The sequence below is a fragment of the Heteronotia binoei genome, chromosome 20, assembly GCF_032191835.1.
Source record: "Heteronotia binoei isolate CCM8104 ecotype False Entrance Well chromosome 20, APGP_CSIRO_Hbin_v1, whole genome shotgun sequence".
In the NCBI taxonomy this organism is placed as follows: domain Eukaryota; kingdom Metazoa; phylum Chordata; class Lepidosauria; order Squamata; family Gekkonidae; genus Heteronotia; species Heteronotia binoei.
This window is the reverse complement of record NC_083242.1, coordinates 34,714,152-34,737,884: the sequence shown is the minus strand read 5'-3', so window position 1 is coordinate 34,737,884 and position 23,733 is coordinate 34,714,152. Positions and strand designations below refer to the sequence as shown.

The 23,733-nt window shown below is 49.9% G+C and overlaps 1 protein-coding gene across 1 annotated transcript in view; it reads left to right on the top strand.

Moving 5' to 3' along the window:
- FLII (FLII actin remodeling protein) overlaps nt 1-23,733 on the top strand; it is a 78,369-nt gene that overhangs the window by 12,521 nt on the left and 42,115 nt on the right. Inside the window, exons 5-12 of the mRNA XM_060260681.1 lie at nt 1,843-1,928; nt 7,112-7,273; nt 10,376-10,479; nt 10,565-10,740; nt 14,327-14,484; nt 16,172-16,256; nt 19,736-19,883; nt 22,079-22,212. Coding sequence (XP_060116664.1) covers nt 1,843-1,928; nt 7,112-7,273; nt 10,376-10,479; nt 10,565-10,740; nt 14,327-14,484; nt 16,172-16,256; nt 19,736-19,883; nt 22,079-22,212 — 1,053 coding nt within the window. The remainder of the gene's footprint in view (nt 1-1,842; nt 1,929-7,111; nt 7,274-10,375; nt 10,480-10,564; nt 10,741-14,326; nt 14,485-16,171; nt 16,257-19,735; nt 19,884-22,078; nt 22,213-23,733) is intronic.

Here is a 23,733-nt window from a genome sequence, read left to right as displayed (position 1 = left end):
TTAGGGGGAGGGGTTTGTGAGTTTCCTGCATTGTGCAGGGGTTGGACTAGATGACCCTGGAGATCCCTTCCAACTCTTATGATTCTATGACACATGTTCTAAAGTTTCCATCTCTGGACATGCACTAGACCACAGTCTGTTAGCATAGGGAGTTTTATGGAATCTTCTGAGAAGTATCGCAGATGGTAGCACATTGAACCTAGTTAGCTAATATGCTCTGCGTTGCCAAGGGGCCATTTAGGCAGGTGAGATATTCAGCCCTATACGGAGGTAAAAACCCCATACTCGAGGGTGAGCATCTAGTTTTAGCAACGCTTGGTTCTAGTTTATTATTAAAGCATTTATTAGCTGATTTTCTACCTTGTAGAGACTCAGGGTGGCTTATGGCATAGATGAAACTATGATTATAAGAAGCACATTTTTTTAAAAACGGTAAAGGTAGTCCCCTGTGCAAGCACCAGTTGTTTCCAACTCTGGGATGACGTCGCATCGCGGCATTTTCATGGCAGCCTTTTTATGGGGTGGTTTGCCATTGCCTTCCCCGGTCATCTACACTTCCCCCCCAGCAAGCTGGGGACTCATTTTACTGACCTCGGAAGGATGGAAGGCTGAGTCAACCTGGAGCCGGCTACCTGAACCCGCTTTCCGTTAGGATTGAACTCAGGTTGTGATCAGAGAGCTCGGACTGCAGTACTGCAGCTTTACCACTCTGTGCCACGGGGCTGCTAGAAAAACATAAAAGACCACAACTTAAAATCTCCAGTTAGGGCATTAAAAAACCCGAAATGAGTCAAATACAGTCCTAGATAAAACCGGCTCCAACTGGCTAACAGTTTGGCCACCTTAAAGGTGGTTCCATTGGGCGAGTGAAGGCTAGCATTTGGCTTGAAAACAACAGTGTATTACAACAGTCTCTTTCTGACTGAGCCAAAGAAGGCGTTAAAAAAAACCTTTATTGTATCTACTAAATAAGCCCTTACACAAGCAAAGTTCTCAGGAAATGCCTCCATTTGTATGGGGCCCCCTGTTGGTATAGCAGTTAAGTATGAGGACTCTTAACTGGGAGAACCAGATTTGATTCCCCACTTCTCCACTTGTGGCTGCTGGAATGGCCTTGGGTCAGCCATAGCTCTTGCAAGAGTTGTCCTTGAAAGGGCAGCTTCTGGGAGAGCTCTCTCAGCCTCACCCACCTCACAGCGTGTCTGTTGTGGAGGAAGGAGATATAGGAGATTGTAAGCCGCTCTGAGACTCTGATTCAGAGAGAAGGACGGGGTATAAATCTGCAGTCTTCTTCTTTCTCTTCTTCCTCTTCTTCCTATTCTTCTTCTTCCTTTTCTTCCTCTTCTTTTTCCTTTTCTTCCTCTTCTTTTTCTTCTTTTTCCTCCTCTTCTTCCTTCTCTTCTTCCTCCTCCTCTCCGTCTTCTTCCTCTTCTTCTTCCTCTTCTTCTTCTTCCTCCTCTTCCTGTGGCTAAGGCCTTGTTTCATATTCCCTTATTTATGAAAATGAAGTCTGCCAAAAGCAGAAGGCCAATTTTCTCAGTGTTGGCACCCACAAGGAAGATACATTGGTCAACAGCTCAGTCTGCGTTTTGCTGCCAAGTGAAGTTGTTTTTACTTAGGAAAGCTGCTCTTCGAGCTGCTCAAATTTGCACTCATTGTGGGTTTGTGCCGCTGCTTTCATTCTACTCTGGGTTTCGACTGATATAATGTTGATTTTAAAATTGTGGAATGTGGAAATCTGTCGTCTGCCTGATGGTTGGAAGTCGCCCTGAGCCCAGGTGGCAGGGAATGGGGCAGGATACAAATCTAATGCCCAAGGACTCCTTCCTCTTTTTATCCCAGGATCTGAGCTACAACCAGTTGACGGAGTGTCCCCGAGAGCTGGAGAATGCAAAAAACATGCTGGTGCTGAACCTGAAACATAACAGGTAAGTTAGCAAAATCTTTTTTTTCTGCATAGAGGATGGTATCACTTTGCTCGGGTAAGACTTCACCTGGAGTATTGTGTTCAGTTTTGGGCACCGCATTTTAAGAAGGATATAGACAAGCTGGAACAGGTCCAGAGGAGCGCGATGAAGATGGTGAGGGGTCTGGAGACCAAGTCCTAGGAGGAAAGGTTGAAGGAGCTGGGCATGTTTAGCCTGGAGAGGAGGCGGCTGGGAGGTGATATGATCACCATCTTCAAGTACTTGAAGGGCTGTCATATAGAGGATGGTGCAGAACTGCTTTCTGTGGCCCCAGAAGGTAGGACCAGAACCAATGGGTTGAAATTAAATCAGAAGAGTTTCCAACTCAACATTAGGAAGAACTTCCTGACCGTGAGAGCGGTTCCTCAGTGGAACAGGCTTCCTCCTTGGGAGGTGGTGGGCTCTCCTTCCTTGGAGGTTTTTCAACAGAGGCTAGATGGCCATCTGACAGCAATGAGGATCCTGTGAATTTAGGGGGAGGGGGATGTGAGTTTAGAGCAGTTCCTCAGTGGAACAGGCTTCCTCCTTGGGAGGTGGTGGGCTCTCCTTCCTTGGAGGTTTTTCAACAGAGGCTGGATGGCCATCTGACAGCAATGAAGATCCTGTGAATTTAGGGGGAGGGGGATGTGAGTTTAGAGTAGTTCCTCAGTGGAACAGGCTTCCTCCTTGGGAGGTGGTGGGCTCTCCTTCCTTGGAGGTTTTTCAACAGAGGCTAGATGGCCATCTGACAGCAATGAGGATCCTGTGAATTTAGGGGGAGGTGTTTGTGAGTTTAGAACGGTTCCTCAGTGGAACAGGCTTCCTCAGGAGGTGGTGGGCTCTCCTTCCTTGTAGGTTTTTCAACAGAGGCTAGACGGCCATCTGACAGCAATGAGGATCCTGTGAATTTAGGGGGAGGGGGTTGTGAGTTTAGAGCGGTTCCTCAGTGGAACAGGCTTCCTCCTTGGGAGGTGGTGGGCTCTCCTTCCTTGGAGGTTTTTAAACAGAGGCTAGAAGGCCATCTGACAGCAATGAGGATCCTGTGAATTTAGGGGGAGGTGTTTGTGAGTTTAGAGCGGTTAAGAACATAAGAACATAAGAGAAGCCATGTTAGATCAGGCCAATGGCCCATCCAGTCCAACATTCTGTGTCACACAGCGGCCAAATAAATAAATAAATATATATATATATATATATATATATATATACACACACACACACACACACTGTGGCTAATAGCCACTGATGGACCTCTGCTCCATATTTTTATCTAACCCCTTCTTGAAGGTGGCTATGCTTGTGGACGCCACCACCTCCTGTGGCAGTGAATTCCACATGTTAATCACCCTTTGGGTGAAGAAGTACTTCCTTTTATCCGTTTTAACCTGTCTGCTCAGCAATTTCATCGAATGCCCACGAGTTCTTGTATTGTGAGAAAGGGAGAAAAGTACTTCTTTCTCTACTTTCTCCATCCCATGCATTATCTTGTAAACTTCTATCATGTCACCCCTCAGTCGACGTTTCTCCAAGCTAAAGAGCCCTAAGCGTTTCAACCTTTCTTCATAGGGAAGGTGTTCCAGCCCTTTAATCATTTTAGTTGCCCTTTTCTGAACTTTAGTTGCCCTTTTCTGAACTGTTCCTCAGTGGAACAGGCTTCCTCCTTGGGAGGTGGTGGGCTCTCCTTCCTTGGAGGTTTTTCAACAGAGGCTAGATGGCCATCTGACAGCAATGAGGATCCTGTGAATTTAGGGGGAGGGGTTTGTGAGTTTAGAGCGGTTCCTCAGTGGAACAGGCTTCCTCCTTGGGAGGTGGTGGGCTCTTCTTCCTTGGAGGTTTTTCAACAGAGGCTGGATGGCCACCTGACAGCAATGAGGATCCTGTGAATTTAGGGGGAGGTGTTTGTGAGTTTCCTGCATTGTGCAGGGGGGTTGGATTAGATGACCCTGGAGGTCCCCTCCAACTCTATGATTTTATGAATGCAAAAGTAAGAAATAAATATTTTAGGACAACCTGGGGGCCTCACCGAAAGCAAGTATGCCCTCCTTTGGTCTGCAAAACGGGTGTGTCAACAAGCGAGGATTGTTTCGCTTTCCATGTTCAGGGCTCACACTTTTACTCCTTACAACAGCCCTGTAGAATAGGCCCGGTAAGATCAGGGTGTGTGTGTTGAAGCAGAGTGGCTTTACTTAAGGCCACTTCCTAGGGTTTCTGAACTCCAGGTGGGGCCTTGAGTTCTCCTGGAATCACAGCAGATCTCCAGATGACAGAGATGAGGTCCCCTAGAGAAAATGGCTTCTTTGGAGGGTGGACTCTCGGGCATTGTAATATGCTGAGGTCCTTCCCTAAATCCTACCTTGTGGAGGCTCCACCCCCAATCTCCCAACTCAGAGCAGGTAACTTAAGAATCTCAGAAAAGCTCAGCTGGATCAGACCAGTGAGAGTCCATCTAGTCCAGCCTCTTGGCTTCAACCAGTTCCTCTGGCGGGTCAAGAACAGTGGAGAGAGGCCAAGGTGTTCCCCTGAGAAGAACATCAGAAGAGGCCTGCTGGATCAGACCAGTAAAGGTCCATTTAGTCCAGCATCCTTTCTCACACAGGGGCCAGCCAGTTCCTCTGGAGGGTCAACAACAGGGCAGAGAGACTGAGGCCTTCCCCTGAGAAGAACACCAGAAGAGCCCTGCTGGGTCAGACCAGTGAGGGTCCATCTAGTCCAGCCTCCTGTCTCACACACTGGCTTCAACTCACACACAACTGGCGGCCTCCGAGGCTTTCCCCTGAGAAGAACATCAGAAGAGCCCTGCTGGATCAGACCAGTAAAGGTCCATTTAGTCCAGCCTCCTGTCTCACACAGTGGCCAGCCAGTTCCTCTGGAGGGCAACAACAGGGCAGAGAGTCCGAGGACTTCCCCTGATAGGAACACCAGAAGAGCCCTGCTGGATCAGACCAGTGAGGGTCCATCTAGCCCAGCATCCCATCTCACACAGTGGCCAGTCAGTCCTTCTGGTGAGCCAACCACAGGGCAGAGAGGCCAAGGTCTTCCCATGATAAAAATATCAGAAGAGCCTTGCTGGATCAGACCAGTAAAGGTCCATCTAGTCCAGCCTCCGGTCTCACACAGCGGCCAGCCAGTTCCTCTGGAGGGAGGGCCCACAGCAGGGCAGAGAGGCTGAGGCCTTCCCCAGAGGTTGCCTCCTGGCTCTGGGATCCAGAGGTTGACTGCCTCTGAACATGGAAGCTCCCTATCGTCACTATGGCTGGTAGCCACTGAGATCTCGCCATATTTGAATCAGGGTTCATCTTGTAGATTGGGGTTATCTGTCCCTGCCCAGTCATCTGTGAAAGGGCCCCCAGGGCAGCCAATCAGCATGCACTGGCCTGACCTCTCTAGTCTTCATTGGTCAGGACTCATCTGAGAGGTGCAGGAGGTTCGTGCTCCCTTCCCCTGTGATCCGAGGCCTGAGGCGGAAGGATGGGGGAGTGCAAGAGGCAAAGCCAGGGCTTTTTTTGTAGCAGGAACTCCTTTGCATATTAGGCCACGCCCCCTGATGTAGCCAATCCTCCAACAGCTTAGAGGGCTCTTAGTAGAGGGCCTACTGGAAGCTCCAGGAGGATTGGCTACATATGAGGGGTGTGGTCTAATATGCAAAGGTGTTCCTGCTACAAAGAAGATGATGATATTGGATTTATATCCCGCCCTCCACTCAGAAGAGTCTCAGAGCGGCTCACAATCTCCTTTCCCTTCCTCCCCCACAACAGACACCCTGTGAGGTAGATGAAGATATTGGATTTATATCCCGCCCTCCACTCCGAAGAGTCTCAGAGCGGCTCACAATCTCCTTTCCTTTCCTCCCCCACAACAGACACCCTGTGAGGTAGATGAAGATATTGGATTTATATCCCGCCCTCCACTCCGAAGAGTCTCAGAGCGGCTCACAATCTCCTTTCCCTTCCTCCCCCACAACAGACACCCTGTGAGGTAGATGAAGATATTGGATTTATATCCCGCCCTCCACTCCGAAGAGTCTCAGAGCGGCTCACAATCTCCTTTCCCTTCCTCCCCCACAACAGACACCCTGTGAGGTAGATGAAGATATTGGATTTATATCCCGCCCTCCACTCCAAAGAGTCTCAGAGCGGCTCACAATCTCCTTTCCCTTCCTCCCCCACAACAGACACCCTGTGAGGTAGATGAAGATATTGGATTTATATCCCGCCCTCCACTCCAAAGAGTCTCAGAGCGGCTCACAATCTCCTTTCCCTTCCTCCCCCACAACAGACACCCTGTGAGGTAGATGAAGGTATTGGATTTATATCCCGCCCTCCACTCCGAAGAGTCTCAGAGCGGCTCACAATCTCCTTTCCCTTCCTCCCCCACAACAGACACCCTGTGAGGTAGATGAAGATATTGGATTTATATCCCGCCCTCCACTCTGAAGAGTCTCAGAGCGGCTCACAATCTCCTTTCCCTTCCTCCCCCGCAACAGACACCCTGTGAGGTGGGTGGGGCTGAGATGGCTCTCACAGAAGCTGCCCTTTAAAGGACAACCTCTGCCAGAGCTCTGGCTGACCCAAGCCCATGCTAGCAGATGCAAGCAGAGGAGTGGGGAATCAAACCCGGCTCTCCCAGATAAGAGTCTGCACACTTAACCACTACACCAAACTGGCTCTCAAAAGAAGCCCTGGGCAGAGCTGAGGCGACGCTGCCCATCACACTGCCACTAAAGGCCGTACGTGAACTGGGCTGCCGAGGGAGTTCCGGAATTTGGGGGCCAAGGCCGAGAAGGCCCTGTGGGCTGTGTGTGGCTGAATCACTTCAAGCATCTGGAATTAAGCTGCCCTGAGCCCCCTTGCGGGATAGGGCGAGATACACATTTTAAAAAAATTAAATAAGTGAACACAATGGCAGACATTTGGGGAAGATCGTAAAAGTTGGTTTGGCAGGGGGGGGAAGCTTTCTGGTGAGGATCAGGCCTGTGCATCTGTTTTCCCACATGTACCTGTTCTGCCGGAAACTGCAGTTCCACCTTCTGCAGCATCTCTTGCTCCTTACCCCTCCCCACCCTCGAGCTGGCGCATAACTTGCTGGAGCCAGGACCTGCCCGGCTGTGAAGGAGGGTGTTACCTGTCTGTTTAGTCATCCCCCCCCCCTTCTCTTCCACCCTGCAGCATTGACAGCATCCCCAACCAGCTGTTTATCAACCTGACTGACCTGTTGTACCTGGACCTGAGCGACAACAAGCTGGAGAGCCTTCCCCCCCAGATGCGGCGCCTGGTACACCTGCAGACCTTGATCCTGGACAATAACCCTCTCATGCACGCTCAGCTCAGGTAAAGGGAGGGAAGGGGCAGGCGAGGCTCACCTGCGATTGGGTATTTGGAGCGAGGGAATTGGCAGGGTGTGCAGAATTCAGTCAGCCTGTGGTTCTCTGTTCCGGTGCTGGAAATTTATTTAAGTCATTTATATCCCCCCTTTTCTTCTCCATATTATCAGTACAGCAACCCTGCAATGTAGGCCAGTTTGGTGTAGTGGTTAAGTGTGCGGACTCTTATCTGGGAGAACCGGGTTTGATTCCCCACTCCTCCACTTGCAGCTGATGGAATGGCCTTGGGTCAGCCACAGCTCTCTTACCTGGGAGAACCGGGTTTGATTCCCCACTCCTCCACTTGCAGCTGATGGAATGGCCTTGGGTCAGCCACAGCTCTCTTACCTGGGAGAACCGGGTTTGATTCCCCACTCCTCCACTTGCAGCTGATGGAATGGCCTTGGGTCAGCCACAGCTCTCTTACCTGGGAGAACCGGGTTTGATTCCCCACTCCTCCACTTGCAGCTGCTGGAATGGCCTTGAGTCAGCCACAGCTCTCTTACCTGGGAGATCCGGGTTTAATTCCCCACTCCTCCACTTGCAGCTGCTGGAATGGCCTTGGGTCAGCCAGAGCTCTCTTATCTGGGAGAACCGGGTTTGATTCCCCACTCCTCCCCTTGCAGCTGCTGGAATGGCCTTGGGTCAGCCAGAGCTCTCTTATCTGGGAGAACCGGGTTTGATTCCCCACTCCTCCCCTTGCAGCTGCTGGAATGGCCTTGGGTCAGCCAGAGCTCTCTTATCTGGGAGAACCGGGTTTGATTCCCCACTCCTCCACTTGCAGCTGCTGGAATGGCCTTGGGTCAGCCAGAGCTCTCTTATCTGGGAGAACCGGGTTTGATTCCCCACTCCTCCACTTACACCTGCTGTAATGGCCTTGGGTCAGCCATAGCTTTTGCAGGAGTTGTCCTTGAAAGGGCAGCTTCAGTCAGAGCTTTCTCAGCCCCACCAACTCACAGGGTTGTTGTTGTCTTGTTGTGGAGGAGGAAGGTAAAAGAGATTGTGAGCCGCTCTGAGTCAGAGGGAAGTGCGAGTTACAAATCTGCAGTCGTCTTCATCTAGGTTAGGCCGAGGGGTGTGGGTGACTGGCCCAGGATCACCCAGCGAGCTTGTGTTGCAAAGCAGAGATTTGAACCAGAATCTCCTGGCTCTTTTCCTTTTGTTTTATTCTCACTACAATCCTGCAAGGAAGGCTAGGCGGAGAGAGTGTGACTGGCCCAGGGTCACCTAGTGAGAACATAAGAGAAGCCATGTTGGATCAGGCCAATGGCCCCTCCAGTCCAACACTCTGTGTCACACAGTGGCCAAAAACCCTGGTGCCATCAGGAGGTCCACCAGTGGGGCCAGGACACTAGAAGCCCTCCCACTGTGCCCCCCCACAAGCACCAAGAAGACAGAGCATCACTGCCCCAGACATAAGAATATAAGAGAAGCCATGTTGGATCAGGCCAATGGCCCATCCAGTCCAACACTCTGGACATAGTGGCCAAAAACACCAGGTGCCATCAGGAGGTCTATCAGTGGGGACCGGACACTAGAAGCCCTCCCACTGTGCCCCCCCCCCCAAGCACCAAGAATACAGAGCATCACTGCCCCAGACATAAGAACATAAGAGTAGCCATGTCGGATCAGGCCAATGGCCCACCCAGTCCAACATTCTGTGTCACACAGTGGCCAAAAACCCTGGTGCCATCAGGAGGTCCACCAGTGGGGCCAGGACACTAGAAGCCCTCCCACTGTGCCCCCCTAAACACCAAGGATACAGAGCATCACTGCCCCAGACAGAGAGTTCCAACGACAAGCTGTGGCTAATAGCTACTGATGGGCCTCTGGTCCAGATGCTTATCCAATCCCCTCTTGAAGCTATGCTTGTAGCCACCACCACCTCCTGTGGCAGTGAATTCCACATGTTAATCACCCTTTGGGTGAAGAACTTCCTTTTATCCATTCTAACTTCCATGGCAGAGTGAAGATTTGAACCTGGATCTCCTAGCCCTCCATTTTAGCCTCACAATGACCCTGTGAGGTGGGTAAGTGTGTGTGACTGGCCCCGGGTCACCTGGCAAGCTTCCACAGCAGAGTGGGGAATTTGAACCCGGCACCTTTCCACGTTCCTTAATTTATTGATAAAGAGTACAAAAGTTGAAAGCGGCAGGAAAAGAGAAAAGACCCAGCGTGGGAGGGATTGACTCAATAAAGGAAGCCGTGGACTTGGGTTTGTAAGACCAGGACAAGGCTGTTAATTATAGAACATTTTGGAGGACGTTAATTAATAGGATTGTCGTAAGTCAGAACATACATTTTAGCCATGTTCTCTAAAGGCATGCAACCTCCCCTCCTTACAGAAATCGGAATGATTTCCTACCTCTTTTAAACTCATGCAAATCCTAAGCAACAACGTAAAACCAAAGCAGCCAGTTAAGAAGTATTATTTTAAAAACTGAGCAATAGTTAGTACAGACCAGGGTGGCCAAACTTGCTTAACATTGGAGCCACATAAAATAAATGTCAGATGTTTGAGAGCTGCAAGATGGAAGGAAGAAAGGAAGGAAAATAAGATGGGGAGGTAGAGGGAGAAAGAAAGCAACTTTAACTTTAAGTGCCTTCTCCAATCTGCCTGCTGGCTTGGCTTGGCGAAATGATTTAAAGAGAGAGATGCCTTCTCCAAGCTGACCGATAGGAGCTGGAGGGGGCTTCGAGAGCCACACAATACGTGCGAGCCACAGTTTGGCCACCTCGGTACAGATTTTTTAATGAGGGGCCAGAATTACAGCCAGCAAGATGGTTTATCAGAATGAAATAAATCATGCAAATCCTTGCAAAATCCACAGGCAGTTCTGTGGTAGCGTCAGCTAGGCAATTGTCTAGGGTGCTAGAGGTGAAGGGGGGCAACTACCAGACCACCCCTCTGCCCACCGGCAACATCAGCGTCTGGCCATTGCAAGCGGCAGAACTCAAAGCGATCTTTCCTTCATCTGGAAATCTTTTTTGCTTGTTGACGGACCATCAGTGGCCTTCTCTGTTCCTTTTTTCCCCCTCGCTACCGTTTCTTCCCTCTTTCGAACCCAAGACAACTTCCAGCGATGATCGCCTTGCAGACTCTCCACCTCCGGAACACGCAACGGACTCAGAGCAACCTGCCCACCAGCCTGGAAGGGCTGGTCAACCTAACCGGTATGAGTTCCGTCGTGTGCAGTCAAACGCTGCTGTCCGCGGATCGCGATCTGCCTGTGTGACCGTCTTCCTTTTCTGTGCCCAGACGTGGACCTCTCCTGTAACGACTTGTCCCGCGTCCCCGAGTGTCTCTACACCTTGTCCAACCTGCGGCGTCTCAACCTGAGCAGCAACCAGATCTCTGAGCTTTCCCTCTGCATCGACCAGTGGACACGGCTGGAGACCCTCAACTTCTCGCGAAACCAGCTCACCTCTCTGCCGGTAGGTGCCGCCCTCCCCACATGATCGACATTCTCGTCGACATAAGAACAGGAGAACAAAATAGGGGTCACGTCGCACCTTGAAGACCATCGTAGTTTTATTCAGAACGTAAGCTTTCGTGTGCTCTCTATTCCTCGTCTGATGAAGTGTGCTTAGAGAGCACACAAAAGCTTACGTTCTGAATGAAACTACGTTGGTCTTAAAGGTGCGACGTGACCCCTATTTTGTTCTACTACTTCAGACCTACACAGCTGACTATTTGGATCTTTCAACATAAGAACAGAAGAGAAGCTATGTTCAATCAGGCCAATGGCCCATCCAGTCTGACGCTCTGTGACACACAGTCGCCAAAACCCAGGGGCCATCAGGAGTTCCACCAGCGGGGCGGAACTCCAGATGCCCTCACACTATTCCGCACCCCCCCCAAAAAGCACAAAAAACCCAGAGCATCACTGCTCCAGATATAAGAAGATGATATTGGATTTATATACCACCCTCCACTCCGAATCTCAGAGTCCCAGAGCGGCTCACAATCTCCTTTATCTTTCACCCCCACAACAACAGACACCCTGTGAGGTGGGTGGGGCTGAGAGGACTCTCACAGCAACTGCCCTTTCAAGGACAACTCCTGCCAGAGTTATGGCTGACCCAAGGCCATTCCAGCAACTGCAAGTGGAGGAGTGGGGGATCAAACCCGGTTCTCCCAGATAAGAGTCTGCTCACTTAACCACTACACCAAACTGGAATATAAGAGAAACCATGTTGGATTAGGCCAATGGCTCATCCAGTCTAACACTCTGTAACACTCAGTGACCAAAACCCAGGTGCCAACAGGAGGTCCATCAGTGAGGCCAGAACTCCAGAAGCCCTCCCACTGTTGCCCCCCCCCAAGCACCAAGAAGACCTCTGTCCCACTGCCCTAGACATAAGAACATAAAAGAAGCCATGTTGGATCAGGCCCATCCAGTCTGACCCTCTGTGACACACAGTGGCCAAAACCCAGGGGCCACCAGGAGGTCCACCAGCAGGGCCCTCCCACTCTTGCTGCCCAAGCACCAAGAGCATCATTGCCCCAGAAGTATGAACATAAGAAAAGCCATGTTGCATCAGGCCAATGGCCCCTCCAGTCCAACCCTCTGTGTCACACAGTGATCAAAAACACCAGGTGCCATCAGGAGGTCCATCAGTGGGGCCAGAATTTAAGAACATAAGAGAAGCCATGTTGGATCAGGCCAACGGCCCATCAAGTCCAACACACAGTGGCAAAAAATTTTATATACACACATACACTGTGGCTAATAGCCACTGATGGACCTGTGCTCCATATTTTTATCTAAACCCTTCTTGAAGGTGGCTATACTTGTGGCCGCCACCACCTCCTGTGGCAGTGAATTCCACATGTTAATCACCCTTTGGGTGAAGAAGTACTTCCTTTTATCCGTTTTAACCTGTCTGCTCAGCAATTTCATCGAATGCCCACGAGTTCTTGTATTGTGAGAAAGGGAGAAAAGTACTTCTTTCTCTACTTTCTCCATCCCATGCATTATCTTGTAAACCTCTATCATGTCACCCCGCAGTCGACGTTTCTCCAAGCTAAAGAGTCCCAAGCGTTTCAACCTTTCTTCATAGGGAAAGTGCTCCAGCCCTTTAATCATTCTAGTTGCCCTTCTCTGGACTTTCTCCAATGCTATAATATCCTTTTTGAGGTGCGGCGACCAGAACTGCACACAGTACTCCAAATGAGACCGCACCATCGATTTATACAGGGGCATTATGGTACTGGCTGATTTGTTTTCAATTCCCTTCCCAATAATTCCCAGCATGGCGTTAGCCTTTTTTATTGCAAACGCACACTGTCTTGACATTTTCAGTGAGTTATCTACCATGACCCCAAGATCTCTCTCTTGGTCCGTCTCTGCCAGTTCACACCCCATCAACTTGTATTTGTAGCTGGGATTCTTGGCCCCAATGTGCATTACTTTGCACTTGGCCACATTGAACCGCATCTGCCATGTTGATGCCCACTCACCCAGCCTCAACAGATCTCTTTGGAGTTCCTCACAATCCTCTCTGGTTCTCACCACCCTGAACAATTTAGTGTCATCCGCAAACTTGGCCACTTCACTTCATTTCAGAAGCCTTCCCATCCTTGCCATCCAAGCACCAAGAACACAGAACATCACTGCCCCACAACAAGTATAGATATAAGAGAAGCCGTATTGGAACAGGCCAGTGGCCCATCCAGTCTAACACACTGTGTCACACTGAGGCCAAAAACCCAGGTGTCGACCCAGGTTCAAGGTTTATTGACTCAAGGGCCGATTGGGTGCATTTGTGATGGAAAGAGGCAGAGATTGAGAAGTGACGGGTGGGACTTTTTGCTGCCAGGGTGGAGCTTGAAGCAGCAAGGGCTGGGGGGCTTCAACCAGCAATGGGGAGAAGTGTTGAGATTGTGCTGTGAGCTTACATAGAGGAAGTGGATGCCGGGGTGTGTGCACTATTGTCTGAAAAATTTGCCTGTTCATTAAGCTCTGAATCTCTGCTTCAGATAGCATTATTATTATTATTATTTTATTATTATTGAATCGCCTAATCCCGGCCAGTCCCGGGCTCTAGGCGACGTACAACGAAAGGTACACATGCAATCAATAAAACCAGTAATCGAAAACAGTTGCAGCAGTTATCTTTGGGTGAGAATTTAAAACAGTATTTTAAAACTTTAAAACAGAATTTAAAACTTTGGGTGGAATTTAAAAAAAAATTAAATTTAATACAGTTATTTAAACAGTTGCAAAAGTTATCACTTCGGGTGGGAAGTGGTACCAGCCGTGTGGTCTCAGCCGGGGGGGTTTTTTGTAGCAGGAACTCCTCTGCATATTAGGCCCCACCCCCCTGATGTAGCCAATCCTCCTGGAGCTTACACTAGGCTAGGGTTGCCAATCCCCAGGTGGGGGCAGGGGATCCCCCGGTTTGGAGGCCCTCCCCCCGCTTCAGGGTCGTCAGAAAGCGGGGGAGGGGAGGGAAATGTCTTCTGGGAACTTTATTATTCCCTATGGAGATTTATTCCCATAGAAAATAATGAAGAATTGATCCACGGGTATCTGGGGGGGCTGTTTTGGGGGGTAGAGGCACCAAATTTTCAGTATAGCATCTAGTGCCTCTTCCCAAAATACCCCCCAAGTTTCAAAAAATTTGGACCAGGGGGTCTAAATCTGTGAGCCCCCAAAGAAGGTGCCCCTATCCATTATTTCCTAAGGAAGGAAGGAATTGAAAAGGTGTGCCGTCCCTTTAAATGTGATGGCCAGAACTCCCTTTGGAGTTCAATTATGCTTGTCACAGCCTTGATCTTGGCTCCACCCCTAATGTCTCCTGGCCGCACCCCCAAAGTCCCCAGATATTTCTTGAATTGGACTTGGCAACCCTACATTAGGCCCTGTAAGAAGAACCCTGTAATCCCTTGGAGGATTGGCTACATCAGGAGGTGTGGCCTAATATGCAAAGGAGCTCCTGCTACAAATAAAGTCCTGGTCTTGGCCTGTCTTCCTCTTCCACCTGATTTTTCTTTTTGTCTTTTCCCTCTCCCCAGTCAGCTGTTTGCAAGCTGACCAAGCTCAAGAGGCTCTACCTGAATTCCAACAAGCTGGATTTCGACGGCATTCCCTCAGGCATTGGGAAGCTGGCTAACCTGGAAGAATTCATGGCCGCGAACAACAACCTTGAACTCATCCCAGAAAGCCTCTGTCGGTATGTGGCAGGCCCCGCCCTCCTTCCCCAGATTCCCCAGGTCCAAAGCGGCTGGAGTGGGAACCTCGCCTGACGGGACTCAGATGCAGGATTCGGCCCTTTGCCCTCCGCTCAGAGCAGCGCCTGGAGATGAGGGACTTGCTTTGAGACCCAAACCAACCCCGTTTGGTGGCACACCGTCTAGGAACTACATCCAGCTCCTCGGAAGCAAAGCAAGGACTTATATAAGAGAACTGGGTGACACCTAATAATACTTTATTTGTATCCCGCCCTCCCCGCCAGGGCAGGCTCAGGGCGGCTCACAACATATGAATATAATATACAATAAACCATACATAGTAGATACAGTTACAATTATAAAATCAGCATTAAAACATTAGCAACTTACATTTTCCACCTGATGAGATGGAAAATACTTCTAGGGCACAGATGGCCAAACTGTGGCTCAGGAGCCCCATGTGGCTCTTCCACACATATTGTGTGGGTCTCAAAGCCTCCACTGCGCCCTTGGCCGGCTTGGAGAAGGCAGTTCTCTCTTGAAATCACTTCCAAGCCAAGTCAGCTGGCAGCTTGGGGAAGGCATTTAAAGATAAAGTTTGCTTTCTTTCCACCTCTCCTTCCCTCTCTCATCTATCTCCCTCCCTCCCTCTTCGTTCTGTTCCAGATGTTACTCATCAAATTCATAATTTTTAAATGCTCTCCTTTGATTTTTATTCTGAACGTTTCAATTTTTTTTTTGTTCTTGCTGTTGAATATTAGCTGCTTCGTGAGCAGTTTGGCTCAGAGGGAGGATCCAGAATGTTTTAAATCAAGTTGGTTTTAAACAAATAGATGGCCCTTCCTTCCTTCCTTCCTTCCTTCCTTCCTTCCTTCCTTCCTTCCTTCCTTCCTTCCTTCCTTCCTTCCTTCCTTCCTTCCTTCCTTCCTTCCTTCCTTCCTTCCTTCCTTCCTTCCTTCCTTCCTTCCTTCCTCCCTCCCTCCCTCCCTCCCTCCCTTCCTCCCTCCCTCCCTCCCTTCCTTCCTCCCTCCCTCCCTCCCTCCCTCCCTCCCTCCCTTCCTCCCTCCCTTCCTTCCTTCCTTCCTCCCTCCCTCCCTCCCTCCCTTCCTTCCTTCCTCCCTCCCTCCCCTCTGTTGTTCATGTCTTGCAGCTCTCAAACATCTGACATTTATTCTGTGTGGCTCTTATGTTAAGCAAGTTTGGCCACCTCTGCTCTAGGGCTTGTTCCGCATGGCAGAAATGACTGTTCCTAAAAGCCCTGCGATTTCATAACTGATAAACATTCTATAGACTGGAATTTGCAAGACCGTCCAGTGTTAAAGCAGAATAAAGCTTTGGCGTCACACTATCCAGAACGAGCCCGTCCCACTCCATCGGTCTCATACTGCAGCAAGAACAGGGCCATCTTCCAACTTGTGCCATGGTTGCCCTGTTTTCATGCACACCTTTCCCTTCTTAGATGCTACGTGGCCGGTTTTAGCGCTGACGTTTTGAGAGAACAGGGCTGTTTCCCAGACGATATTTCTTTGCAGTTAAAGAATCCTGCACGGCAGGCGTTCAAACAGGCCTTTCTCTTCCTGAACCTGTCAGAGCAGACAGTCCCAAGCTTGGAGGGACAGGTAGACTGCCTCGGGCTGAGGGAGCTTCCGACCTTCGTGTGTGTTTACTGGGCCTTCTTTCCCCCTCCAGGTGCGCTAAGCTACGGAAGTTGGTTTTAAACAAGAACCGGCTAGTCACCCTGCCTGAAGCCGTGCACTTTCTGACGGATATTGAGGTGAGGTTTTTGGAACAGAACGGGAGCAGGGAGAGAGAATTTGGTTTCTTGTTCATCGGGATTGGGGAGGACAAAACCAGGGGTGGAATTCTAGCAGGAGCTCCTTTGCGTATTAGGCCACACCTCCCTGATGTAGCCAATCCTCCAAGTGCTTACAAAAAAGAGCCTTGTGAGCTCTTGGAGGATTGGGTACATCAGGGGGTGTGGTCTAATACGCAAAAGAGCTCCTGCTAGAATTCCGCCCCTGGACAAAACCATTTACTTGTGGGGGGGCAGCATCATTTTGGACCCGGCTGGGTTTCAGTTGAGGAACTTAAAGCAAACCTATCGCATAAGCTTACATAAATGTGATGTTTCTCGAACCCAGGGAGGCAGTCTGCCTCGATCCAGGTACAGCTTCATAGGAAACACAACAGACTCTTTAAAAGAAATAGAAATTTTAAGCGCAAACGTATTAAAGGGGGAGGTTAGGTGCTAGAACAAACAGTGGTTATGAATTGGACTTTTATGACTTGTTTGCTGGTCTATGGCCGTTATAAATAAATAAACAAACAACCAGTGTGGGATGGAAACAGCTTGCTTTAATTTTTTTTTATTTAGAACCTGTCAGTTTGAGCCAGTTTGGTGCAGCTTGCTTTAATTTTTTTTTATTTAGAACCTGTCAGTTTGAGCCAGTTTGGTGCAGTGGTTAAGTGCATAAACCCCTATCTGGGAGAACTGGGTTTGATTCCCCACTCCTCCACTTGCAGCTGCTGGAATGGCTTTGGATTAGCCATAGCTATCGCAGGAGTTGTCCTTGAAAGGGCAGCTGCTGTCAGAGCTCTCTTAGCTCCACCCACCTCGCAGGGTGTCTGTGGTGGGGAAGGAAGATAAAGGAGATTGTGAGCTGCTCAGAGATTCGGACTGGAGGGTGGGATATAAATCCAAATATCATCTTCCTCTTCTAAAATGACATCAGAAACACGTACATCCATTAAAACCTTTAAAAAACATAAAAACATAATGGTGCTATACGTTGGTAGACAGACAGTTTCCTGAAGAGTCCTTTCAGGTTTTTTCCAGTAGCTTTCGGTGTTCCTCAAAGGCAATCTGCCAACAAGAGAGGGGAAACAATTCCAGGTTTGCATACAAACTAAGGGAGGAGAGGAAAGGAAAGGGCCAGAACAATTCATATGTATATCATTCTGTACAAAAGAAAGAAAAACATTTTGGGGGGGAATATTCTGGAATATGAGGTTAACTTAATCATAAAAAGGTAAAGGTAGTCCCCTGTGCAAGCACCAGTCGTTTCCAACTCTGGGGTGATGCTGCTTTCACGACGTTTTCACGACAGACTTTTTATGGGTTAGTTTGCCATTGCCTTCCCCAGTCATCTACGCTTTCCCCCCAGCAAGCTGGGGACTCATTTTACCGACCTCAGAAGGATGGAAGGTTGAGTCAACCTTGAGCCAGCTACCTGAACCCAGCTTCCGCCGGGATCGAACTCAGGTCGTGAGCAGAGAGTTCAGACTGCAGGACTGCAGCTTTACCACTCTGCGCCACGGGGCTCCTTAATCAAACACTACCCTCGCAAAATACTTTGAATACTACCCCCTGCCATGGAGGAAGAACTTCTTCTACACCCTCCCTCCTTGAAGTCCCTGGAATCTTCCAACAAGGGAAAAGAGAAGACTCTGATGTCACAGACCCAGCTATTGAGAGTGCGGAGAGGAAGAGGCCTGAGCAATGGGCGGACCATCCCCAATTCAAATTTATTTATTTATTTATTTATTTGGGATTTATATCCCGCCCTTCCCACGAATGGCTCCCAACCCAAATGCATAAGAACATAAGAGAAGCCATGTTGGATCAGGCCAATGGCCCCTCTAGTCCAACACTCTGAGTCACAGAAGAACATAAGAGAAGCCCTGTTGGATCAGGCCAGTGGCCCATCCAGTCCAACACTCTGTGTCACATAAGAGAAGCCCTGTTGGATCAGGCCAATGGCCCTTCTAGTCCAACACTCTGAGTCACACAAGAACATAAGAGAAGCCATGTTGGATCAGGCCAATGGCCCATCCAGTCCAACACTCTGTGTCACATAAGAGAAGCCATGTTGGATCAGGCCAATGGCCCCTCTAGTCCAACACTCTGAGTCACATAAGAACATAAGAGAAGCCCTGTTGGATCAGGCCAATGGCCCTTCTAGTCCAACACTCTGTGTCACATAAGAGAAGCCATGTTGGATCAGGCCAATGGCCCCTCTAGTCCAACACTCTGAGTCACATAAGAACATAAGAGAAGCCCTGTTGGATCAGGCCAATGGCCCTTCTAGTCCAACACTCTGAGTCACACAAGAACATAAGAGAAGCCATGTTGGATCAGGCCAGTGGCCCATCCAGTCCAACACTCTGTGTCACATAAGAGAAGCCCTGTTGGATCAGGCCAATGGCCCTTCTAGTCCAACACTCTGAGTCACACAAGAACATAAGAGAAGCCATGTTGGATCAGGCCAATGGCCCATCCAGTCCAACACTCTGTGTCACATAAGAGAAGCCATGTTGGATCAGGCCAATGGCCCATCCAGTCCAACACTCTGAGTCACATAAGAACATAAGAGAAGCCATGTTGGATCAGGCCAATGGCCCCTCCAGTCCAACACTCTGAGTCACATAAGAACATAAGAGAAGACATGTTGGATCAGGCCAATGGCCCATCCAGTCCAACACTCTGAGTCACATAAGAACATAAGAGAAGCCATGTTGGATCAGGCCGGCCATGTTGGATTAGGCCAATGGCCCATCCAGTCCAACACTCTGTGTCACAGAAGAACATAAGAGCCATGTTGGATCAGGCCAATGGCCTCTTCAGTCCAACGCTCTGCGTCACAGAAGAACATAAGAGAAGCCATGTTGGATCAGGCCAATGGCCCCTCCAGTCCAACACTCTGTGTCACACAGTGGCCAAAAAACCCAAGGTGCCATCAGGAGGTCCATCAGTGGGGCCAGGACACTAGAAACCCTCCCACTGCTGCCCCCCCCCAAGCACCAAGAATACAGAGCATCACTGCCCCAGACATAAGAACATAAGAGAAGCCATGTTGGATCAGGCCAATGGCTCCTCCAGTCCAACCCTCTGTGTCACACAGAGGCCAAAAAAATCTGAAGTTCCATCAGGAGGTCCATCAGTGGGGCCAGGACTACTAGAAGCCCTCTCACTGTGCCCCCTCCAAGCACCAAGAAGACAGAGCATCACTTGCCCCAGACAGAGAGTTCCAACAATACACTGTGGCGAATAGCCACTGATGAACCTTAGATTCCAATGCAATCTAAGGGGAGGGGGGAAGGAAAGGCCAATAACAGAGGGCTCACCTTCCTAAAACCACTTCGCAAATAAAATGGCAAAGAACAAATAAAACCGATTACACTACCAGACTCTTGTCGCCTTCTCCTCTCTAGATCTGACTTTTTGGCCTCTCTCCCTGCTCTCCTCCCTTGTAGATCCTGGACGTCCGCGAGAACCCTAGCCTGGTGATGCCCCCCAAACCTGTGGACCGAACCTCTGAGTGGTACAACATCGACTTCTCCCTGCAGAACCAGCTCCGGTTGGCTGGGGCCTCTCCGGCTACTGTGGCAGCTGCTGGTGCAGGTGAGCTCGGAAGGGATTCAACTTGTCGTACACCATTTGTGTGGGGTTCCCCTCTTAGGGAAATCCCAGTTGCTGTTGGTTTTACAGTGGTTTCCCCCAACACTGATAGCTAAGGTGCCATTGGGGGTCTGCTTCCCACTTAAATCTCCAAAACAACCCCACCGCTTTTAGACTGCAAATCGCATAGCTCTGAAGGGTTCCTTCCCTCCTGCGCTGCCTCTGTTTGGAAAGAGGCCAGCTTAGACCAGGGACTCACACAGAGATGCAACAGACAGCCTCCTTGGAGAGACGACAATTCATAAGAGCCTGTGGACCTGGAAGGATAGTTAGGTAGGTATTTTGCTCTCCCAGTGAGATTCTCAAAGTGGCGGACGGCATCATGCTCCTCTCCTCTGTTGTGCAATTACAACAGCAACTCTACGAGGTCGGTCAAGCTGATAACGAGCGTCTGGCCCACAGTCACCCAACAGTTTTTCTATAAATGCAGGCTTTTGAGAGGGCAGTGGTTGAATTCCTGGTTCTCATTCTCCAAAACCATCAAACTATAAAGGACTTCCGTGTCACGGGCTGGGGCCGGGTCAGGCAAAGTCCAGGGGCAGTCCAAGGTCTGTAGCTGGTGAGCAAAGAGGGTCCAAGGCGCCAAAACCGAATCACAGTCCAGGTATCGCAGGTCAGAGGTTCAGAAGCCGAAGTCAGGGGGTCCAGAAGTCAGAGCCAAAGTCAGGGGGCCCAGAAGCCAAAGTCAAAAGCCGGAGTGGATGCTAGAACGTCAGGGAGATGACTAGTTGCTTCCACAAAGCCTCCTCCCAAAGCCCACAGCTATATATCCCTCTGCTGTCTGTTGCCTATTTGGACTAATTGCTGGCTCAGAGAGGCAGCCAGGATCCTGCTGTGACTCAGGCATCCTCACTCCTAGAAGGGCTAGAATCCTTTCAAAACTCAGGGCTCAGGGAGCGTCTTGCTCGTGAGCGTGCCGCCCTCCTCCGATGCCTAAGGTCCTGACGAAGGCGGTCACGCACACGAGCCACCCGAGAGGGCGAGGCAGGGGGGCTTGGATCTTCTCCAGCAGGAGGCAGGGGCACTGGTGCCGGTGGCAGGGGCACAGTTTCTTCTGCAGGCTCAGCTTCTTCTGCAGGGTCCCCAGTACCCATGACACTGCATTTCTCTTCTGTGGTATTTTCTGTCCCTACGGAAGACCACAGAGACAGAGATCAAGACGGGTTGCAGTCTTAGTCTGTCTGTAGCAGTAGAAAAGCTCAAGAGTCCGGGAGTGCCTCGAAGTTGCACAGCATTTGTGGCAGGAGAGGAGCCTTCCTGAATCACCGCTGATGTTCAGAATTTTGTTACTCTTTAGGGACTCTTGCTCTTTTCTACTTGAAGACCACAAACTCTGTAATTCCAATGCACAGTTCAAAGGGGGGAAAGCTGGGATATTAGCGCTGGATTTTTGAGAGTAGGGGATGGTGATTACTCCTCCCAATTTCCTCCAGAAGCTTTCACAGTCTAGAACAGGGGTGTCAAATATGCGGCCCGGGGGCTGAACTAGGCCCCCAAGGGCTCCTATCAGGCCCTTGGGCAACTGGCTGTCATCTGCTTCCTTCTCTCTCTCTTGCTTTCTTCTACAACACAGCTTGCTTTGCCAGGCTTGCTCAGTTGCACACGACCTACAGAGCAAAGCTCTCCATCAGCTGAGGCTCCTCCCTTGAGGAGGAAGGGTGGGAGGGGATAGCTTGCTTTGCCAGGCTCTCTCAATCGCACAGCAGAGCTACTGAGTCAAACCTCTCTTCCTTCTATTGGCTGAGGCTCCTCCCCCTCCTGGTCTCCTGGAGAAATAAGGAACGGCTAGCCAGCGCTTCCTTTGCCCAGTTTCCTGGATCCCATGGGAGAGATACAAAGAAAGCATCTTTAAGACCAATGAGTGCTAGTGTTTTTAAAAAAAATCTTTAATTGTGTTTGTCTATGTCCTTTTAAGTTTGTAACTCTGCTACCTGGCATTACATTTTATGACACCCATGGCCCATCCTGACAAGGTCTCGTTGATTTCGGATCTGGCCCTCATAACAAATGAGTTTGACACGCCAGAAAGTTTTGGTCACCTCCCAAATCTAGCTCAAGTGTACCCTGTAAGTATCCATTTTGAGTTTTGGTCCATAAGCGTTCTCTTAAATAAATTTCTCCCCAAATCCTGTTTTAAGGGAGCAGCCCAAAGGATCCCCTGGCTCGGAAGATGCGCCTGCGTCGGCGCAAAGATTCCACGCAGGACGATCAGGCGAAACAGGTGCTGAAGGGCATGTCAGACGTGGCGCAGGAGAAAAACAAGAAGATGGAGGTAAGAATCCCATGGGGAGTGTCAGGGGCAGTGGCTCAGGACAGTGCAGGAAGCGAGAAGACCATGCAGCAAGCTGAAGGCCTTTCACGGCAGGGGCAGGACCTTGGGGACCTTTGGAAATGGTGTCATAATAAAAGAAGCCATGTTGGATCAGGCCAATGGCCCATCCAGTCCAACACTCTGTGTCACAGAAGAACATAAGAGAAGCCCTGTTGGATCAGGCCAATGGCCCATCCAGTCCAACACTCTGTGTCACATAAGAACATAAGAGAAGCCATGTTGGATCAGGCCAATGGCCCCTCCAGTCCAACACTCTGTGTCACATAAGAGAAACCATGTTGAATCAGGCCAATGGCCCCTCCAGCCCAACACTCTGTGTCACAGAAGAACATAAGAGAAGCCATGTTGGATCAGGCCAATGGCCCATCCAGCCCAACACTCTGTGTCACAGAAGAACATAAGAGAAGCCATGTTGGATCAGGCCAATGGCCCATCCAGCCCAACACTCTGTGTCACAAAAGAACATAATAGAAGCCATGTTGGATCAGGCCAATGGCCCATCCAGCCCAACACTCTGTGTCACATAAGAACATAAGAGAAGCCATGTTGGATCAGGCCAATGGCCCATCCAGTCCAACACTCTGTGTCACATAAGAACATAAGAGAACCCCTGTTGGATCAGGCCAATGGCCCATCCAGTCCAACACTCTGTGTCACATAATAGAAGCCATGTTGGATCAGGCCAATGGCCCATCCAGCCCAACACTCTGTGTCACATAAGAACATAAGAGAAGCCATGTTGGATCAGGCCAATGGCCCATCCAGCCCAACACTCTGTGTCACAAAAGAACATAATAGAAGCCATGTTGGATCAGGCCAATGGCCCATCCAGCCCAACACTCTGTGTCACAGAAGAACATAAGAGAAGCCATGTTGGATCAGGCCAATGGCCCATCCAGCCCAACACTCTGTGTCACAGAAGAACATAAGAGAAGCCATGTTGGATCAGGCCAATGGCCCATCCAGCCCAACACTCTGTGTCACAAAAGAACATAATAGAAGCCATGTTGGATCAGGCCAATGGCCCATCCAGCCCAACACTCTGTGTCACATAAGAACATAAGAGAAGCCATGTTGGATCAGGCCAATGGCCCATCCAGCCCAACACTCTGTGTCACATAAGAACATAAGAGAACCCCTGTTGGATCAGGCCAATGGCCCATCCAGTCCAACACTCTGTGTCACATAATAGAAGCCATGTTGGATCAGGCCAATGGCCCATCCAGCCCAACACTCTGTGTCACATAAGAACATAAGAGAACCCCTGTTGGATCAGGCCAATGGCCCATCCAGCCCAACACTCTGTGTCACATAAGAACATAAGAGAAGCCATGTTGGATCAGGCAGTGGCCCATCCAGTCCAACCCCCTGTGTCACACAGTGGCCAAAACTCAGGTGCCCTCAGGAGGTCCACTAGCGGGGTCTTCACAGGGTGAGCTTCATTGGGCCAGGTGGAGTGTG